General features: G+C 43.6%; 1 protein-coding gene across 7 annotated transcripts in view; it reads right to left on the minus strand.

The window, feature by feature from the left end:
• Positions 1 to 16,189, minus strand: part of TCP11L1 (t-complex 11 like 1) — a 40,204-nt gene extending 24,015 nt beyond the window's left edge. For 2 of the 7 annotated variants that reach the window (XM_032166320.2, XM_032166315.2), the window contains exons 1-3: positions 15,728 to 16,189; positions 11,601 to 11,787; positions 813 to 945 (exon numbers count right to left, since the gene is read on the minus strand). In XM_032166320.2, coding sequence (XP_032022211.1) covers positions 813 to 945; positions 11,601 to 11,763 — 296 coding nt within the window. In that variant the 5' untranslated portion in view covers positions 11,764 to 11,787; positions 15,728 to 16,189. Of the gene's footprint in view, positions 1 to 812; positions 946 to 1,907; positions 2,047 to 11,600; positions 11,788 to 15,127; positions 15,281 to 15,308; positions 15,507 to 15,727 lie in introns of those variants that run through there. The other 5 variants (XM_032166316.2, XM_058446871.1, XM_058446872.1 and 2 more) reach the window with 5 other exon arrangements.
• Between the last annotated feature and the right edge of the window lie 5,454 nt (positions 16,190 to 21,643).

A 21,643-nucleotide genomic window follows, 5' to 3' on the forward strand; every position in this document is an offset into this window, starting at 1 on the left:
GCTCACTTATAGCAAGGGTAGCATGTGACTAAATTCTGATTAACAAAATATTAGCAGATGTCTGTTTCATGACTCCAGGGGAAGACGTTCCTCTCCAACAAAAGGAGAGCCCTAGTCCTCCCAACCTTTCCGCTCTTGCCGGGAAGGCTGATGTATTATGGGATGCTTGGAGCTGCAGCATTCATCCTGCAACCATGAGGACAGACTAAGAGACTCTGAGGTACCATCCAGAATCCTGACTTTGGTGAGCTGCTGACAGAAAGGCACTTGCACGCATATTTCCTTGATTCTAAAACAAACTTTTCCCCCACCAATATTTTAATCTCTCAGAAACTTGGATCTTTCTTAAAATCAATGGCATTTTAACAATTATAACGGGCAGTGTTTCCTCTTTCTTATGACAGCACATTTTTAAAAGGTGCACCTTACAATCAATAGTTTTTGATTCAATAAAAAAATGGTTAAGTACCAGGCACTAGGGACACAGAGAATAACCCACAGTCTTCACCTTTGCGATGAAACCAACGACTATAGTGCAGTGTGATAGTTTCAAAGAAGTGAATGAAACAAGGCAATGAAAACACAAGATGAGGCAGCTAGATCCTACTGAGTAGGCAGACTTTCACAAAAGATTTTTAGACCTTTTATTTGATTTTTGAAGAATTGGTGTTCCTTGTTTAGGAATATTTTTTAGCAATAATGTATAAAAGGAAAAATATGTTTGAATATATTGGTATCAACTGAAGGAAATATTTCCAAAACTGGGAAATGGCAGTGTTCTACTAAGCAAGATAATTTAGCAACCACCTTACCTGTTTTCTGGTAATTCAACTGGTTTAATCTGAAAGTCTCCATTTACTACAATTTCATGGGCTAGAGCCATGTTGGTGACACCTCTCGCTGTCTCTAGAAGTTCTTCTACTGTCACAAAGCGAGGAGGACTAGCTGTAACAGAAACTCACTGTAAGAGATTTGCTTCTCTGGATTCGAATTTCTATTAAAATAAGAAGACAGTGGTTCTGGTACCAGACAATAATTTCAGTTATTGCCTCTATTAAAATGTTCTGGCATTTTCAAACAGCAACAGAATGTTACTTCATATTCATTTTTTACCCTTGAATCCTAAAAGCAGAGATCATTTATTAATACTCAAAACATCTGGTGTTTACTAAGACTGGTCAAAGGAAAATAATTACAGTAAATTGAAACTTAGGAAAACTTAAGTTACAGATGATCATCTGTCCCATAAGCTGAGGGTTTATTTTCTAACCTTTCTGCCTCCTGTCTACCCTAAAAGAAAAAAAAAAAAAAAAGACACCAGATTTAAGATCTTCTCTTTTGCTCCCATTAGCAGTTTGCTTTTGCACTACCACTAACACTGCCACAAATGAATCTCCCCAAATTAAAATAGCATCAAGGCTAGGCACAGTGGTTCACACCTGTAATGCTAGCACTTTAGGAGGGCGAGGCAAGAGGATCATTTGAGGCCAGGAGTTGCAGACCAGCCTGGGCACCATAGTGAGACCTTATCTCTACAAAAAAATGTAAAAACTAACTGGGCATGGTGGTACATGCTGGTAGTCCCAGCTACTCAGGAGGTTGAGGCTGGAGGATCGCTTGAACCTGCAGTGAGCTATGATCATGTCACTGCACTCAAGCCTGGGTAACAGAGCAAGACTCTGTCTCAAAAAAATAAAAATAAAAAGTTGTAAAAAATTAAAATAGCATCAAGTCCTTTAGGGTGCCGATGGTGCTGTTTAAACAATGCTAAAACCACTATCTTGTACAGGATACTGTGACAGAATATGATAGCTCTACAGTGGTCAATGGACAGATCAAAAGATGTGTGACACAAGAATTTTCTAGAATGCTGATCCAGTGAATCAAAAACTTTGAAAAAGAGTCACCTCTGATTTCTCTTTCCCCTGCTCTGTTATCCAAGTCCTGTAGATTTTACTTCTGTATCAACTGCTGCAACAGCCTCAAAATTTGTGTCCATACTTCTCTTTTGATAAAGCTTGAGACTGATCGTTCGGAAAGAAGGTTCTAAACCAAGGAACAAAGGGGAATTCTTACTCTTAAAAGCCTATGATAAGGCCAGGCTCACACTTGTAATCCCAGCACTTTGGGAGATCGAGGCAGGTGGACCACTTGAGGTCAGGAGTTCAAGATCCACCTGGCCAACATGGTGAAACCTCGTCTCTACTAAAAATACAAAAATTAGCAGGGCATGGTGGTGAATGCCTGTAATCCCAGCTCCTTGGGAGGCTGAGGCGAAAGGATTGTTTGAACCTGGGAGGTGGAGGTTGCAGTGAGCGGAGATCACACCATTGCACTCCAGCCTGGGCGACAGAGCAAGATTCTGTCTCAAAAAAAAAAAAAAAAAAGTCTCTGATAGCAATTCTCAAACTTTAGCCTATAATGGAGTCAGACGGAGAACTTGTGAAAACAGATTGCTGGGCCCACCTCTCAAGGTTTCTGATTTAGCAGGTCTGGACCAGGGCCAAAGAATCTGCATTTTTTATTTTTCCATTTTCTTTTTTTTTTTTTGAGATAGGGTCTTGCTCTGTCACCAACAGGAGTACAGTTGCACAACCATGGCTCACCCCAGCCTCAACCTCTCAGGCTCAAGTCATCTTCCCACCTTAGCCTCCCGGGTAGCCGGGACTACAGGCACATGCCACCACGTCTGGTTATTTTTTCTATATTTTTAAAGACAAGTTACACCATGTTGCCCAGGCTGGTCTCGAACTCCTGAGCTTAAGTAAGTGATCCGCCTGCCTCGGCCTCCCAAAGTGCTGGGATTACAGGCATAAGCCACAGCAGCCGGCCCAGAATCTGTATTTCTAACAAGTCTCCAGTTGATGCTGATGGCGCCAAACACCACAGTTTGAGAAGTACTGGCCTAGAAGATGAATATATTAATTTTGTGTGATAGTGATAAGATCTGGCCTTAAAATTAGATAAGTAATGTCACTGGTTTGCCCAGGTTTAAAAGATCTTCTTACATTGGTGAAAAGTTATTTTCCTTCTTTTTTCTTTTGCTCACCAAAAAAAAGAAAAAAAAAAAAAAAAGGAACCAAATCGAAGAGCTGGTCATATCCTGTCTGGTAAAAATCTTTATTTGGTCACAAGGGGAAGTTGGGAAAACTCAAAATTCTTCCTCACGACATTCTCAGCATTTCCAAAGAATATGAATAAGAATACAGAATAAGTAAATCTGGCTTTGTGGATATTGCTAAAATATAATAAATATCCAAAATCAAAGCCCAATATATCTTTTCAATTAAAAGAATTTTTTTTAACTTTTAAGTTCAGGCGTACATGTGCAGGTTTGTTATACAGGTAATCTCGTGTCACGGGGGCTTGTTGTAGAGATTATTTTGTCGCCCACTTATTAAGTCTAGTACTCATTATTTTTCTTGATCCTCTCCCTCCTCCCACTCGCCAGTAGACCCCAGTGTCTGTTGTTCCCCTCTATGGGAATATCATTAAGATGTCAATTTTCCCCCAAATCAATCTATTGGTTAAATGCAATCCCAATCAGAAGAATTTTTGTTGAAACTGACAAACTAATTCTAAAATTTATATGGAAACACAAAAGACCTCAAAAAGCCAAAACTATTTTGAAAAAGAAAAATAAAGTTAGAGGACTGACACTGATTTCAAGACTTATTATAAAACTACAAGACGACAGTGTATTTTTAGCATAAGGATATACAGAAATTCAGGGCAGAAAATCCAGAAATAGACTGATACACACACATATGTATATATGTGGTCAACAGACAAGGATAGGCCGGGCATGGTGGCTCATGCACTTTGGGAGGCTGAAGCAGGTGGATTGCTTGAGGCCAGGAGTTCAAGACCAGCCTGGACAACACGGCGAAACCCTGTCTCTACTAAAAATCATTTAAGCCCAGGAGACAGAGGTTGCAGTGAGCTGAGATTGTGCCACTGCCCTCCAGTCGGGGCGACAGAGCAATACTCTGTCTCAAAAAAAAAAAAAAGCAAGGATAGTTTTTTGGTTTTTTTTTAATCAAATGGTGCTACAACAATTAAGTATCTATATGTAAAAGAATTACTCTATCATGCCTGAAATCCCAGCACTTTGGGAGGCCGAGGCGGGCGGATCACAAGGTCAGGAGATCAAGACCATCCTGGCTAACACGGTGAAACCCCATCTCTACTAAAAATACAAAAAATTAGCCGGGCATGGTGGCAGGCGCCTGTAGTCCCAGCTACTTGGGAGGCTGAGGCAGGAGAATGGCATGAACCTGGGAGGCCAAGCTTGCAGAGAGCTGAGATTGCACCACTGCACTCTAGCCTGGGCAACAGAGTGAGACTTCGTCTCAAAAAAAAAAAAAAATTCATTACTCTAGATCCTTCTCTCACATGATAAACAAAAATGAACTAAAAATGGATTGCAGAGCCGGACATGGTGGCTCATGCCTGTAATCCCAGCCCTTTGGGAGGCCAAGGCGCAAAAATTGCTTGAGGCCAGGAGTTTTGAGAACAGCCTGGGCAACATGGCAAAACCCCATTTCTACAAAAAATACAATTAGCCAGGTGTGGTGGCATGTGCCTGTAGTCTCAGCTACTCAGGAGGCTGAGGCGAGAAGATGGCTTAAGCCCAGGAGGCAGAAGTTGCAGTGAGCCATGATCCCGCCACAGCACTCCAGCATAGGTGAGAAAAAAAAAGAATCACAGATACAAATCTTTGTGATCTTGGATTAGGCAAAGATTTCTTAGATAGGATACAAAAAGCTCAAACTATAAAATAAAAAATGGATAATTTGGATTTTATCAAAATTTAAAATGTACACTCCATGAAAAACTCTATTAAGAAAATAAAAAGTTTTTTTTGTTATTTGTTTTTTGAAACAGGATCTTATTCTGTTGCCCAAACTGGAGAGTGGTGATCACAGCTCATTGTGGCTTCAACCTCCAAGTAGCCAGGACTATAGGTGCACGCCCAGCTCGGTAGGGATTTGCTGTATATATACATATGAATAAATATATGCTTATTTTTAAATTATTTATGTTACCAGTTATCAGAAAATGAAACTTCCACTGTGGGCACATCAATATCAAGTATCAGGTGTTATTATCAAGCATTAGGTGTTATTAAACTCCACCAAGTTCCCTTAAGGAGAAACTCCTTAAAACTCCAAGTTCCCTTAAGGAGAAACTCAGAGATTATTAGGGCTCCCAAGTTTTTTAACCTTGCTTTTGCAAAAAATTGTGGGGAAAAGAAAGAGAGATCAGACTGTTACTGTGTCTATGTAAAAAGAAGTAGACATAAGAGACTCCATTTTGTTTTGTACTGAGAAAAATTCTTCTGTCTTGAGATGCTGTTAATCTGTAACCCTTGTCCCAACTCTGTGCTCGCAGCAGAAACATGTGCTGTTGACTCAAGGTTTAATGGATTTAGGGCTATGCAGGATGTGCTTGGTTAAGAAAGTGCTTGAAGGCAGTATGCGTGTTAAAAGTCATCATCATTCTCTAATCTCAAGTACCCAGGGACACAATACACTGCGGAAGGCCCTCTCACAGGGGCCTCTGCCTAGGAAAGCCAGGTATTGTCCAAGGTTTCTCCCATGTGATAGCCTGAGATATGGCCTCGTGGGAAGGGAAAGACCTGACCATCCCCCAGCCGGACACCCATAAAGGGTCTGTGCTGAGGAGGATTAGTAAAAGAGGAAGGCCTCTTTGAAGTTGAGCTAAGAGGAAGGCATCTGTCTCCTGCTCATCCCTGGACTGCAGAATGTCTCCCTGTAAAACCCGATTGTATGTCCTATTTACTGAGATAGGAGAAAACTGCCTTAGGGTTGGAGGTGAGAGGTGCTGGCGGCAATACTGCTCTTTAATGCACCGAGATGTTTGTATACCTGCACATCAAGGCACAGTACCTTTCCTTAAACTTACTTAGGACACAGAGACCTTTGTTCACATGTTTCCTGCTGACCCTCTCCCCACTATTACCCTATTGTCCTGCCACATCCCCCTCTCGGAGATGGTAGAGATAATGATCAATAAATACTGAGGGAACTCATAGTTTGTCTCTGTGTCTTATTTCTTTTCTCAGTCTCTCATCCCACATGACGAGAAACACCCATAGGTTGTGGAGGGGCAGGCCACCCCTTCGAAAATAATCAATGTCTTATCATCTGAAATTTATGAAAATAACAGAAACACATCACATCAAGTCCTCTCGGTGAATTTTTTTTTTTTTTTTTGAGACGGAGTCTTGCTCTGTCACCAGGCTGGAGTGCAGTGGTGCGATCTCAGCTCACTGCAACCTCCGCCTTCCGGGTTCAAGTGATTCTTCTGCCTCAGCCTCCCAAGTAGCTGGGACTACAGGCGCGTGCCACCACACCTAGCTAATTTTTGTATTTTTAGTAGAGACGGGGTTTCACCATGTTGGCCAGGCTGGTCTTGAATTCCTGACCTCAGGTGATCCACCTGCCTTGGCCTCCCAAAGTGCTGGGATTACAGGCATGAGCCACCGTGCCTGGCCGCATTTGTTATTTCCCAATAATTTTAGTCATCTGGGTAATAATAGGCACAGTTACTATGCTGCCTAGTCATGAAACACAGTGGCTGCAGCAAATCAGGAAGAAATTTCACTTCCTCTGGACTCTGTTGAGTATGACCTTGAACAAGTCACTTAAATCTTGCAGGGTCAGTGTTTCTCCATATGCAAAAAGAAGAGACTTCAGGGTGTGCTATGAAATATAAGAATCCTCCAAATTTTAAACAAGCACATTCTCAGTGTTTTGGGCATACTTGGAACAAAACAGCTTGCACCAAGTACTAAGAACCTCACCATCAGGAAGAAGAAAATTTTCAGGAACTGTCCAAGTTAGAGACTACTTAAAATCAAACTTATCAATGACAGGTATCTGATCATGAAAGATAAAATCCACAGTTCTAAGATATGATCAGGACATGTTACCGATGTACATATAGAGGAATTATTCACTGCATACAAATTATAGGGTTGTGGGGATTTTGTTTTGTAAGAGTTCTCAAATTTACCAATTTCATAAATGAAAACTTGGTAAGGATTGCATAAAATTGCATAAAGATGCAATTTGGTGGACAACACATCTTCACCTCAATTTGTGAAGAGAAACTGAGTTGTAATAAGAGCCATGAAAAATGGTAAGGTCAACTCAGACATGGTGGTGCACACTTGTAGTCTCAGCTACTAGGGAGGCTGAGGTGGGTCAATCACTTGAGCCCAGGAGTTCAAGGCCAGCCTGGGCAACATAGAGCAATCCGGTCTAAAAAAAAAAAAAAAAAAAAAAAAAGTAAAGATAATGTAACTTACCCTGGAGTTTATCTTATGTGATACAAAGCTAAAGTTGTTGCTAAATTTTGTTATTTTGTTACAGCATTTGCACACTGATGCCTTGTTAGGGAAACTGAAAACCATATTAGGTTAAACATGACTTTTGAGAGGCTGGCAGACAGAATCCAAAATAAAATGAAGTTCTAGTTTAGAATGGTTGTACTCTCTTTCTTTACTAAGGTGTCCTGAGATGTCTACACACTCTGAAAAGATGCTGTTAGTTACATAAGTGGACGAACATTTATGGAGGGCAAGACTGCAACTGTCACCCAAACAGCTACTATAGAATGAGTACAGTAAAGCCAGGGTAAAGGTTACCCATAGTACTTACTATGTTGATGGAAACTACTTGTTAATTTGTCTTCCTCGTCTCTAGCCTACAAGCTCCACGAGGACAGAGACAATACGTGTCTGATTCACTGCTGGATCCCTGACATGCAGTATGCACTCAACAAATATTTGACTGATTGAATACAGAGACACCATAATTCAAAGTCTAGTCATGAGCTTTAGAAATATAAGTTCTCGTGTCCTCTATTCATCTAAAGATGACTGGGATCTACTAATTAAATTCACAAGGACCTGATCCAATAAATGAAGGTCCTAAGTGCGAGATATTAATTAACTGGAATAACAACTGATGTTTGTCATCTGAATATAGCATCTTTTACTGGTCAACTAGGTGATTAAACGTTAGAACAGACGGTATTTTGTGAGAAGAGCATTAAAGTATAAGTAGTAGAAAATTTTAGAGAAACATTGTTAAGTTACAGTTGACTGATCCTTACTCTGTTTAAAGGATCTCTGTTTAAAGAACAGATAATCTTTTACAATCAAATCACCACCTCAGATCAGTACTAATCGATTTTTTACAAGCCAGCTATTTTTCCTTTTACAATATTCTGCATCAGTTACATCAGAATTCCACTTTTTTTTTTTTTTTTTTCTTGAGATGAAGTTTCGCTCTTGTCACCCAGGCTGGAGTGCAATGGTACAATCTCGGTTCACTGCAACCTCCGCTTCCCAGGTTCAAGTGATTCTCCTGCCTCAGCCTCCCAAGTAGCTGGGATTACAGGCACGCACCACCACCCCTGGCTAATTTTTGTATTTTTAGTAGAAACAGGGTTTTGCCATGTTGGTCAGGCTGGTCTCGAACTCCTGACCTCAGGTGATTCACCTGCCTCAGCCTCCCAAAGTGCTTACAGGCGTGAGCCAATGCACCTGGCCTAGCAACTCTACTCTTAAAGTATTACTCTGTGTTATAATTTAAAACAATAAATGTTCTCTTTCTGCTACTTACGTTTTAATTTGTAGAATTCCAAATGTGATTTTAGAGTTACTTTAAACTCAGTAGCTACAAATTTATAGAGTTTGGGGGAAACGTCTGTAAACTGTTAATTCCATATTTTGTAAATCCTTATTTACACTCTATGTGTTCAATAATGCTTCTTTACCTGATCCCCAAATAATGGGGTCTTAGCTTTATCTTTTGGGTTTATAGCCCTGTACCTACCTAGTACTACAGGAGAAATAGGAAGGCAGCCAAAAGGAATATCTTAGGGCATTGATTTTAAACCTTATTTTGGTACAGACCACTAAGAGAACTTAATGAAAGCTTCCATGACCTTATTCCTGAAAACATGCATATACAAACAAATGTTGATGTACTTTTTTGGTTATTACTAGATCCCCTAAATCTTGATCATAGGTCCCAGGACAAGTATTCTTGCCTTAAGGGCATAACTACACACAATTTCAGATAATGTAGCTTAGTACTGGTTTGACATTAATTTGGAATCATGCCATCAGACTGACATGATGCCAAAGGTGAAGCCATCAACCAAAGAATGGCTGAACCTATAAAAGTTAAAATTGTTTAAAAAAATTAACACCAATCAACCAACTGTTGGGAGAAGCTGAAGCAGGGCTTGCATGTCTGATATAATGTAAAAGAGTCTTGGAACATGTCTGGGGTCCAGGGTCTAAAACCCCTCATGGCCTTGGGAACACCAAGCTCTGTGCTAAAGGGTGGAAGGCTGCCCTGCCGCACCATAATCTAAGCCCAGGGCATAAAACCCCTTGTGGCTTGAATGGAATCCAGGGCTCAGAGCATGGCCTCTGGAATGTGTCTAGACTTGCTGGCTCCTTGCTTCTAGCACTCCTAGGCTCATAGATCTATTGTATCTTAAACTAGAAGAACATGTCTCCCATTATCTCAAGTAGCAGAACATGTTCCATATGCTTCAAAGAAAATATGAAACTGTCACAGCTGTAGATCATGCACTTGATACACTGCTTTCTTTCAACCCCCACATCCTTACCACCTGCTTCTTTGTTTGATCACCAATAAACAGTGCGGACTTCCAGAGCTCGGGGCCTTTGCAGCCTCCATACTAGCGTTGGCCCCCTGGACCCACTTTATGCACTCTTAAACTTGTCTTTTCTCATTCCTTTGATTCCACCGGACTTCGTCACCTCCACATTGGGTCTGGCCATCCCAACAACCAACCAACCAATAAAGAGTGACTGCTAAAGAAGACCTAAACCAAAAGTTCTTCTTTAGCAGAAACTATAGGTTGTAAAGCTATCATGTTAGCCACATACATCTACATTACAGCAATCAATCTTGGCCTCTTTATTTTTTTATTTTTATTTTTTTGAGAGGCTTGTCTTACTCTGTCATCCAGGTTGGAGTGCGGTGACATGATCACGACTCACTGCAGCCTTGGCTTCCCCAGCTCAAGTGATCCTCCTGTCCCCACCTCCCAAGTAGCTGGGACTACAACCATGTGCCAGCATGCTCAGCTGATTTTTTTTTTTTTTTTTTTGAGACAGGGTCTCACTTTGTCACCCAGATGGGAGTGCAGTGGCGTGATCTTGGCTCACTGCAGCCTCCACCTCCCAGGCTCAAGCCATCCTCCTGCCTCAGCCCCACAAGTAGCTGGGACTATAGGCATGTGCCACCATGCCTGGCTAATTTTTATTTTTTGTAGAGATGGGGTCTCATTATGTTGCCCAGGCTGGTCTTGAACTCCTGGACTCAAGTGATCTTCCTGCCTCAGCCTCCCAAAGTGCTGGTATTACAGTATGAGCCACCATGCCTGGCCAATCCTGGCATCTTTAAATGCAATAGATGACATAATATTAGTAGCAAGAGCAGTAACAACAACTAATGTTTATTAAGCATTTATTACCTGTGAAGCACTGTTCTAAGTGCCTTATAGGAATTCATTTAATCTTTACTGCTACCCTAAGAAATATTGTATTTTCCTCATTTTAAAGACAGGAAAACAGAAGCTTTCTAACTACGCATATTGGAGACAGGCCTAACAAATGCACGATAGACTGTGCTAGTAACAACATGTTTCCTTGGACACAATTTGACCTAATAGTTGATTTATTAAAATCTATGTGATAATAAATCAGAATAAAATAGGGTCCATTAATGTTTGCTAGAAGAATAGTATGTTGACTAATAAATTGCCTGGGAAGGCCTTTGATCATTTTAGAACAAACACACCCCAAAACCCAAAAATGTCTGTACTTTTTCCAAATATGTACAACTACTGATCATCTACAATTTAAAGGGATAACATCAATACCGACATTCTTAGACTATGACATTCCCTCTTAAAAACTTGCATTTTTGGACTCACTTCAAAATGCTTAAGGTACTCTTCATAAAAGACGTGAGTTGAGGCAACCGCTGGGAATGCCTGAAGATATTGCCACCCTTTCATTTAAGAGGCTTGCTCCTTGCCAGGGATCTAAAATGACTTCACCACACACATTTAGCAAACTGAATCCCCTCAAGCTTGTGGGAACTAAGCCCCCAGGCAGAGAATTAGGGTGTGGTGAACTTACTCACATTTTTTTTTAACCTGTACAAGCACAGTCCTGGCTAGAATTAGCCTCAGACTTTTCAAACACTCTTTCAATAAAAGCTGCAATTTGTACTCCACCCTCCTATTTCTCAGAGCACTTCAGAGACTGGAGTGTCACTGAGGCTGGAGAAAGACAGGAACATTCTGGACATTATTCTAAAATGTTAATTTCCCATGCAATTGAAAATCCACAAGTAGCTAGGCTGCCAGCTGAGGAACTGCTATTATTCCTAAATGCTACATTGGCAATGTTATAGTATTAGAACCTAGCTCACGGCCACATGCACAAGGAGGCCTCATAAAACTGTCACCTGAAAACAATGACAATATTGCATCTAACCAAAGTCAAATTTGCTTACAGTGAGGTCTCTGCACTCTTTGCGGGCTGGAGGAGTCTGACTTTATTGCTTTCTGTAAGGCTTCATCAGCACCTTTCACAGCATCTTCCAGGCCTTGCTCAGAATCACTGGATTTTGATTTTCCTGCTTCATTTACATTGGACTTGTCAAGGTTTTCAGACATTCTCAATTAAGTTTATTCACTTTCCTAGGAAAGAAAAAAACAAAAAAAGAACTAAAAGTATTCTAGCTCTGTCACCAACTAGCAATGTGACTCAGAGCAAATCATTTAATCTCTTTGGGTTTCAGTTTTCTCGTTTGTAGAATAAATGAGCTTGCTAAGATCTTATCCAGCTATAATACTCTACTTCAATGACTACACAGATACTTGTAAAATGTCATTTGTAATTTATCAGATTTCTGGATCTCAAGTAGTAGTTGGTTGAAATATTTTTGTCCTACTCCTGAGTAGCATGTTTCAAGAATACAGGGCCTTAAACTATTAGAAGACACACTCTAAACTGCCTGCTGCTACTATTTACTTCAGTAATTCAATCTTAAACTCTTTACTTTCATTCCTAAGAGCAGATAGGTAAACTCCTTGGAAATAATGCTTTTATTTGGGCTTACAAGTGAATACACTGGGCTAAAGGGTTGATTCCTTGATATTATCATGTGAATAAGATACCCAGAGATGATAGAAACTAGAATTTTTTTTTTTTTTTTCAGACGGAGTTTTGCTCTTGTTGCCCAGGCTGGAGTGCAATGGGGCAATCTCAGCTAACTGCAGCCTCCGCCTGCTAGGTTTAAGCAATTCTCCTGCCTCAGCCTCCCAAGTAGCTGAAATTACAGGTGGGTGCCACCACACCCAGCTAATTTTTGTTTTGTTTTGTTTTTTTGAGAGAGTTTCGCTCTTTCGTCCAGGCTGGAATGCAGTGGCGTGATCTCAGTTTACTGCAACTTCTGCCTTCCGGTTTCAAGTGATTGTCCTGCCTCAGCCTTCTGAGTAGCTGGGATTATAGGCGTCCACCAACATGCCTGGCTGATTTTTGTATTTTTAGGAGAGATGGGGCTTCACCATGTTGGCCAGGCTGGTTTCGAACTCCTGACCTCGTGATCCGCCTGCCTTGGCCTCCCAAAGTGCTGAGATTACAGGCGTGAGCCACCGCGCCCAGCCTAATTTTGTATTTTTAGTAGAGACGGGGTTTCACCATGTTGGTCAGGCTGGTCTTGAACTCCTGACCTCAGGTGATCCACCTGCCTCGGTCTCCCAAAGTGCTGGGATTACAGCCATGAGCCACTGCACCCTACAGAAAATAGAATCTTACGAAGTGTTTAAGAGGAATGTGTGGGGCAAATATTTTTATTACCCTCTTGCCAGTAATTAGGAAAAAGATCGTGAGTAAGAAGCTGAAAACAACCATAATGTATGCAGTTGGGTGGGCTTTTTATTAGTTGCTGATCAGAATAGCAATAACACTTGACACTGTGCTTTGGGCCAGTTAATAAAAGGTCTGCCTCAGCCTCCCAAAGTGCTGGGATTACAGGCATGAGCCACCATGCCCAGCCTAAAACAGGCCTAAAACAAGCAGATCACGAGGTCAAGAGATCGAGACCATCCTGGCTAACACGCTCAAACCCCGTCTTCATTAAAAATAGTAAAAAATTAGCCGGGCATGGTGGCGGCGCTTGTAGTCCCAGATATTCAGGAGGCTGAAGCAGGAGAATGGCGTGAACCCGGGAGGTGGAGCTTGCAGTGAGCCAAGATCGCGCCACTGCACTCCAGCCTGGGCGACAGACCGAGACTCTGTCAAAAAAAAAAAAAGGCCTGTTTTAATTACAGTAAAAGTTTTAGTCAATTCCTCCACTCTCCCTTTTCCTAGGTGTTTCTGGGAGAGAAGCCACAATGTTTCTGCATTTGCTGAAAATAATTAACATTTGTAACATCAGCACTTGAAGATCACAAAACATTTTCATAAACACTAATTAGACTTTCTTACACACATGGAAGGTAATCAAGTGATCAAAAGAAATGTCAACTGATTTAGGGTGTTTGGCAGACTGTGTTCTGCATCTTAGAGAGAGGTAAAGAATCACCTGATAGAATTATGTGAAATTTCAGAGAACTCCATTAAATAGAATGAAGTTACTGGAATTGAAATATTCAGGCCTGTTTTTTTTTTTTTTTGAGACAGACTCTTGCACTGTTGCCCAGATTGAAGTGCAGTAGCACCATCTCGGCTCAGCTCACTGCAACCTCTGCCTCCCAGGTTCAAGGGATTCTTCCGCCTCAGCCTCCCCAGTAGCTGGGATTACAGGCGCCCGCCACCATGCCTCGCTAATTTTTGTATTTTTAGTAAAGACGGGGTTTCACTATGTTGGCCAGGCTCGTCTCGAACTCCTGACCTCTAGTGATCCGCCCACCTCAGCCTCCCAAAGTGTGGGGATTATAGGCGCGAGCTACTGCGCCTGGCCCAGGCCTGTATTAATATGAAAGTTGTTTTCATGTATTTCCCCATTCTAGACCCATCTTAGCTTCCAACACCCCACTGGAGACACCCATCTCCTCTGTATCCTAAATCCTATTAGGGTCAGGAAATGCTCCAAGATCCAAAGGATAACATTACCAGCATATTCTATGAGAAAGGACAAACAAAACGCTTCTAATTTTACCCTCTTCACATGCTGAGAAGGAGCCCAGGAGGGATGAAGTAATTCATTCTGTGCAGTGAGGAGGAAAGGCAGGATTTCTAGGTCTCTAACGCTCAGCTTAGTAAACTAACCCCATCCTTTTGAGTTCAAGTCCTGTCTCTTCCCAGGACACTTCCCGGACCTCACCAGTGATTGCACCTTTCTCAACTCCTGCAGGGCTGGCTAGTCGACATTTGGCATTTATCACTGCCTTAAATTCAATTCAAAGTGTGCTTATTTAAATAGAAAGATGCAAATACATAGTCTAGAGGGGGAGGCAGACAGGCTTACAAGGAGCCATAATGAAACTTAAGCCTTAGTGGCATTATGAAATTACCCAGGGAATACAGCAGAGGAAGAAACTAACTCTGCCTGGGAGGAGATTGAGAAACCCTTCCCAGAAAAGATGACATCTGAACTGATCTTTAAAAGGAGTAGGATTTCACCTAGTTAAAACACGTCTGGAGGGGGAGAGGAGGTGAAAAGGAGGGCATTTCACTCAGAAGGCAGAAGCCAAGGCACAAGAAAGTAAGAAAAGGAAGTGGCTAGTGACGATGGAAAGATGCGTTGGGGCCAGATGGTAAAAGTGCTAGTTTTTATTTTAAAATTCTCCACCTAGATTTCGAACTTCTTAAGAGCCAGGACCAGTTATATTCCCCACTTATGCTCCATCCGTATATCCCCCAGATAGACACCCACAAGTATCTGTTGATAGAGATGAATCCCTACGTCATCTCTGTGATGTCACTGTATGTGGGAGGGCTGGGCGTTGGTTTCAGACATACCTGGGCCCCAATTCTGGCTTTTTACTAGCTGTGTAACTTCAGTTTCCTCCTCTGTAAAATACAGCTACCTACCTGCTCGGTTTGGGGGGAGATGAAACGAGGGATTGTGCACGGCAGGCCTTCTACAAATGGTAACTCTAATTAAAGGGCTCTAGGATGCGGCCAGGAACCATTTAATTTGCTTATATCGCGCGCATCCATTCAACCCCCACTGTGTCTAAAAAGAGAGCCGAGGGGAGGAGGATCCTCGCACTTGCCAAGAAGACGGTCATCCGTCGGAGCTGCACGCGGGCCTAGGCTCGACACAAGAGGCTCCCCAGCAGAAAGGGTCTTTCGGCAAAGAAAAAAAAAAACGGGGCTCTGTCCCCCGGCGCCGGGAATCCCCTCCTCTGGCACTGAGCTCCACTCGCGCCCGGCGTCCGGATTCCGTTGTAAACAGCTGTTCAGGCCAGCGAGGGAGTGGCAGGGCCGGGAGTAGGGGAGGACGCGGGCGCGCCGAGAGGGCAGCCTCGAGGGGTGAGCTCCACCCGCCCGCGGACCCCGCCTCTTCCTCGCCGGCCCCCGACATCCCGGGATGGGATCCGACGGGAAGAGGCGAAGAGATGCCTGCGACTTGGACCGCGCGCCTCCCGGGCGGGCCCCGCCAGCCTCCGCCCCAGCTCCCGCTCTCACCTGCCACGGAGTCGGCGTTCTCCCTCCTGCCGCTCCCGCCGAGAATCAGGCGCGGGCTGGCGCCGCGGCGGAAGCCGCAGGGGTGTGCGGCAGGCTGGGGCGGTTCAGCCTCTGCCCCTCCGAGGCCGCATCCCTCGCCACGCGGCGGGCGGTCCTCCCAGCCCGACTCGGGTGGGCAGCGGTCAGAGCGGCCGCTTCTCAGCATCAGGAAGGAGGAGACTGCTCTTGGCCGGGAGGCGCCAGCCCAATGTAGGGCAGCGCCATGTCTTCGTACGGAAAGGCTGGCGGGTCTTTCCCTTGCTTGCCGAAGGGGTTCAGTAAGCGGTGGCTCGCAGCTGGGCGGCGCCGTGTTTCCTCAGGGAGAGGTTTAAAGCGTGGCCGATGACCGCTCAGGGGGCTCCGTGGGCAGTGGCTCCCAGCCGAGAGTCGCCCGCCCCACGCAGTGAGGCGCCATGTTTCCGTACGGAAACGCGAGAGGCGCGGCCGAGTCCCCGCCGAAGAGTCTCAGCTGGCGGTGGCTCGAAGCTGGGGATGGCCCGCCCCTAAGGCGCCATGTTTCCATACGGAAAGGCGGACGGCGCCGCCACATGCCAGCCGCTGTGGGGGTTGACGCGAGGAGAAAGGGAGGAGGAGAAGGCGCGGGGTCAGTCAAAAGAAGGAGTAAGAAGCAACCACGTCGGAAACCTTCCCTGCCCGTTGTTTGAAATTTAATTTTGCCATCCTCTTTGTAGCTACACAAAATTTATTCCCCTTCTCTCATTTTCTCAGCTTTAAAAAAAGTCCGGGCGCAGCGGCTCACGCCTGTGATCCCGGCACTTTGAGAGGCCGAGGCGGGCGGATCACGAGGTCAAGAGATTGAGACCATCCTGGCCAACATGGTGAAACCCCCTCTTTACTAAAAATACGAAAATTAGCTGGGCGTGGTGGTGCGCGCCTGTAGTCCCAGCTACTCGGGAGGCTGAGGCAGGAGAATCGCTTGAATCTGAGAGGCGGAGGTTGCAGTGAGCCGAGATCACACCACTGCACTCTGGCCTGGAGACAGACCGAGACTCCGTCTCAAAAAAAAAAAACCAAAAAAAAAACCAACTACAACAAAGCAGATGGGGGTGACATTGGTGCTTTCAAACACTGCTTCTAAATAGATCACATGTGGATAGTTATTGCTAACATATTGAAGGACGAGTGCAATACCAGACCCTCAAACCATTTACTAACTTGCACATTAAAGTCTTTGCTTTAAAAAAGAAAAAGACAAAAACAGAAGTTCTCTGGTGAAGATTCACTTTTTGGAGGAAAAAAACACCAAAAACCCTTAAGATACTCAACTAAATGGAACTGTTAAGATCTACAAAGAATGGCCGGGCGTGGTGGCTCACGCCTGTAATCTCAGCACTTTGGGAGGTCGAGGTGGGTGGATCACAAGGTCAGGAGTTCGAGACCAGCCTGGCCAATATGGTGAAACCTGGTCTCTACTAAAAATACAAAAAAATTAGTCGGCCATGGTGGCACATGCCTGTAATCCCAGCTACTTGGCAGGCTGAGGCAGGAGAATTGCTTGAATCTGGGAAGCAGAGGTTGCAGTGAGCCGAGATCGCACCACTGCACTCCAGCCTGGGTGACAGAGCGAGATTCCATCTAAAAAAAAAAAAAAAAATCTACAAAGAAAACATGCAGTTCTTCTGAGTCTAAACTCATACCATAAAGTCTCTAGTGTTTTTCAGCCCTGATTACAACTTGGAATCTCAGGGGCACGGGTTGGAAAACTATTATCCAAAACTCTGGGGGGTGATGCCAGACAAGTTTTAAAAGCTCTCTGGGGAAGCATGCTAGAACCACCTCCCTTACTTTCCTTAAAAGATTAATATGGCTGGGCGCAATGGCTCACGCCTGTAATCCTAGCACTTTGGGAGGTTGAGGCGGGTGGATCACCTGAGGTCAGGGGTTCAAGACCAGCCTGGCCAACATGGCAAAACCCCGTCTCTACTAAAAATACAAAAATTAGCTGGGCATGGTGGCAGGCACCTGTAATCCCAGTTACTGGAGAGGCTGAGGCAGGAGAATCCCTTGAACCCAGGAGGCAGAGGTTGCAGTGAGCAAAGATTGCACCCCTGCACTCCAGCCTGGGAGACAGAGCGAGACTACATCTCAAAAGAAAAAAAAAAAAAAAAAAAGGTTAATATAACCAATTTTCACTTGATTAGGAGCAAGTGAATGAATATACTCAAGTTTCACCTGGAGAGGATACTGCAACAATACCAAAATCACTGATTCACTGATTTAATTTGGGATGTTTCACTTGTAATCTTTTAATGTTTTGTACTGCTTCAATATTCAAAAAATATATATAGACACATTCCATTTTGATCTTTGGCTGCAAGGACTGGAAATTCAAATTACATTCAGGTAAAGGGAGTTCACTACAAGGACATAGGACTTGGAGGGAGAAAGGTGGCAGCCACTCTAGAGGTCGGCTACTGCTCGTGGACACACAGGATCCCTCTTGTCACATCTCTGCTTGCTGTAGTCCATTCCACTCTTTATGCTACAGGCTGGTTTCTGTACTTTCTTAATTGATGTTCCTCATAATTTAAATTTACCTATATAGAATTTGATTGGCCAAACTGATTTTTGAGCAAAGTTAGTCTCATTAGCCTCCAGGGAAGCTGCCCTTGGGTCAGGTGCTCAACCTTGGTCTACTCTGCTAGGATGATGGCAAGACTTACGGTCAACTAGGCATTAGGTGTCTATGTGGGAATGGGTCCCCAAGAAGGCATCATGGGTGAATGAATGAGAGCACACAGCAAAAGATAATCAACAGTTCTAGTGACTGAGAAGAGTTGCCCAAGGCTTTCAAGGTAGCACTGGACCTGTAGTTTAAAACCTTGACAATGGTTGCAGTAAATATGATCGATTTTTCTTTTTATTTTATCCTCCTTATAAGGTCTAAGGTAAATTGGTTTTACTAGTATATTTTCCCTGAAATTATCATTCTACTAGAATGTTGCTTCTTCTAGAAGCATGAATGTAACTAAGCAGTTCTGCCTTCCCCTGAAGGTTAGTTGTGGTTGTCAAATAAATATGCTATTCAATTATGTGCAAAATAAAGGTTGCAAATCAGATAGTACACAGTTGCTCTGTCCACCATGCCGATCTTACCACAGTTCCAGTAGCTTGTTTCTGAAAACTTCCTCTCACATTTAAATCATAAACTTACCTTCTCTTTGCCCTCACTGTAAAGAGAGCTGCCTTGCCTTTTTTTTTTTTGAGAGGGAGTCTTGCTCTGTCTCCCAGGCTGGAGTGCAATGGCACGATCTCGGCTCACTGCAACCTCCGCCTCCTAGGTTCAAGCGATTCTCCTGCCTCAGCCTCCCGAGTAGCTGGGATTACAGGCACCCGCTACCACGCCCAGCTAATTTTTGTATTTTTGGTAGAGATGGGTTTTCACCATGTTGGTCAGGCTGGTCTCAAACTCCTGACCTCAAAGGATCCACCTGCCTCGGCCTCTGAAAGTGCTGGGATTACAGGCGTGAGCCACCACATCCAGCCCTTCCCTTCTTACCTATCCAAAGAAACTGAGTTATTCCCTGAGTTATTAGAACTGGTATCATAGGTATTTTATAGATATTAGTCCTCAACCTTTATCCACTTAGACTAGCCACTATCAGTTATACCTAAGGAGGGAAAAAACATTACTGACATGCTAACATATTGGTGCATCATTTGTTTTCCTCACCTCTCACTAAAAGTCAGTTAAAAGACAAAATTCAGTATTTAATCTTTTGGCTTTATTATTGTAAGGATGAACAACTTCAAACTGTATTATATTGCTTGTCTATTTATCAAATACAGTTGACCCTTGAACAATGTGGGGGTTATGGGCATCAATCCCCCTGCACAATCAAAATTCTACATGTAAGTTTTGACTCCTCTAAAACTTATTAGCCTACTGTTGGCCAGAAGTCTTACCAATAACAGTCAATTAACACACATTTCGTATGTTACATTTTATATATATATATATATATATATATATTTTTTTTTTTTTTTTTTGAGACAGGGTCTCGCTCTTTCACCCAGGCTGAAGTGCATAATCATGGTTCAATGAAGTGCATAATCATGGTTCAATGCAGTCTCAACTTCCCAGGCTCAAATGGATCCTCCCACCTCAACCTCCCAAAGAGCTGTACCACAGGTGCATGCTACTATGCCTAGCTAATTTCTTTTTTTGGGTGGGGTGTTAGAGACAGGATCTCTCTACATTGCCCAGGCTGGTCTCAAGCAATCCTCTCGGCTTCCCAAAGTACTGGGATTACCGTCATGAGCCACCGCGTCTGCTCTAAATACTGTAGTCCTACCGTAAAGTAAGCTAGAGAAAAGAAAATGTTATTAAGAAAGTCGCAAGGAAGAGAATATATACTGTTCAAAGTGAAAGTGGATCATCCTAAAGGTCTTCATCCTTGTCATCTTCACATTGAATAGGTAGAGGAGGAGGAAGGCTGGTCTTGCTGTCTCAGGGATCACAGAGGTGGAGGAGGTGAAAGGGGAGGCAGGAGAGGCAGGTACATTTTATATAACTTTTGTTTTTAAAAATCCAAGTATAAGTGGACCTGCACAGTTCAAACTTGTGGTATTTAAAGGTCACCTGTGTATCTTCACAGTGCACTCATTCCAAATAATGATTAACTTGGTTAAAAAGGTATTAAAAACTTTAGCTCTAATGCCAAATTTACAAGAACTATAGGATACAAAGGAACATGATAAAGGACAGCCCAGACTTGTCATCAGAAAAATTCAGACTGAGGAAAACTCAAGAACAACTGACCAAGTTTATTTAACAATAGAGACAGGCTGGGCACGGTGGCTCACGCTTGTAATCCCAGCACTTTGGGAGGCCGAGGCGGGCGGATCACGAGGTCAGGAGATCGAGACCACGGTGAAACCCCGTCTCTACTAAAAACATACAAAAAATTAGCCGGGCGTGGTGGCGTGGGCCTGTAGTCCCAGCTACTCGGAGAGGCTGAGGCAGGAGAATGGCGTGAACCCGGGAGGCGGAGCTTGCAGTGAGCCGAGATCGCGCCACCGCACTCCAGCCTGGGTGACAGAGCCAGACTCCGTCTCAAAAACAAACAAACAAACAAACAAACAAACAAACAAAAAAAAACAATAGAGACAGACACACAGACAGACAAAAAGAGAGGGGAAGGGTGGAAGGAGAAAGGAGTACTTATAACTTATATTTTTATTTATTTTTTATTTTTGAGACAGAGTCTTGCTCTGTCACCAGGCTGGAGTACAGTGGTGCGATCTCGGCTCACTGCAACCTCTGTCTCCTGGGTTCAAGGGATTCTCCTGCCTCAGCCTCCTGAGTAGTTGGGACTACAGGCGCGTGCCCCCACACCCAACTAATTTTTGTATTTTTAGTAGAGACGGGGTTTCACCATGTTGGCCAAGATGGTCTCAATCTCTTGACCTCGTGATCCGCCCATCTCAGCCTCCCAAAGTGCAGGGATTACAGGCGTGAGCCACTGCGCCTGGCCGAACTTACATTCTTTTTTTTTTTTTTTTTTGAGATGGAGTCTCACTCTGTCGCCCAGGCTGGAGTGCAGTGGTGCATCTCAGCTCACTGCAAGCTCCGCCTCCCGGGTTCACGCCATGCTCCTGCCTCAGCCTCCCGAGTAGCTGGGACTACAGGTGCCTGCCACCATGCCCAGCTAATTTTTTTGTATTTCTTTTAGTAAAGACGGGGTTTCACTATGTTAGCCAGGATGGTCTCGATCTCCTGACCTCATGATCCACCCACCTCGGCCTCCCAAAGTGCTGGGATTACAGAACTTACAGATTTTTAAAGAGAGACTTCCACACATTAACTAATTGTGATTTATGGACATTATTTGAATCTCCATTTGAATAAACTGT

This window comes from Hylobates moloch, unplaced genomic scaffold (genome assembly GCF_009828535.3).
Source record: "Hylobates moloch isolate HMO894 unplaced genomic scaffold, HMol_V3 SCAFFOLD_11, whole genome shotgun sequence".
Classification (NCBI taxonomy): Eukaryota; Metazoa; Chordata; class Mammalia; order Primates; family Hylobatidae; genus Hylobates; species Hylobates moloch.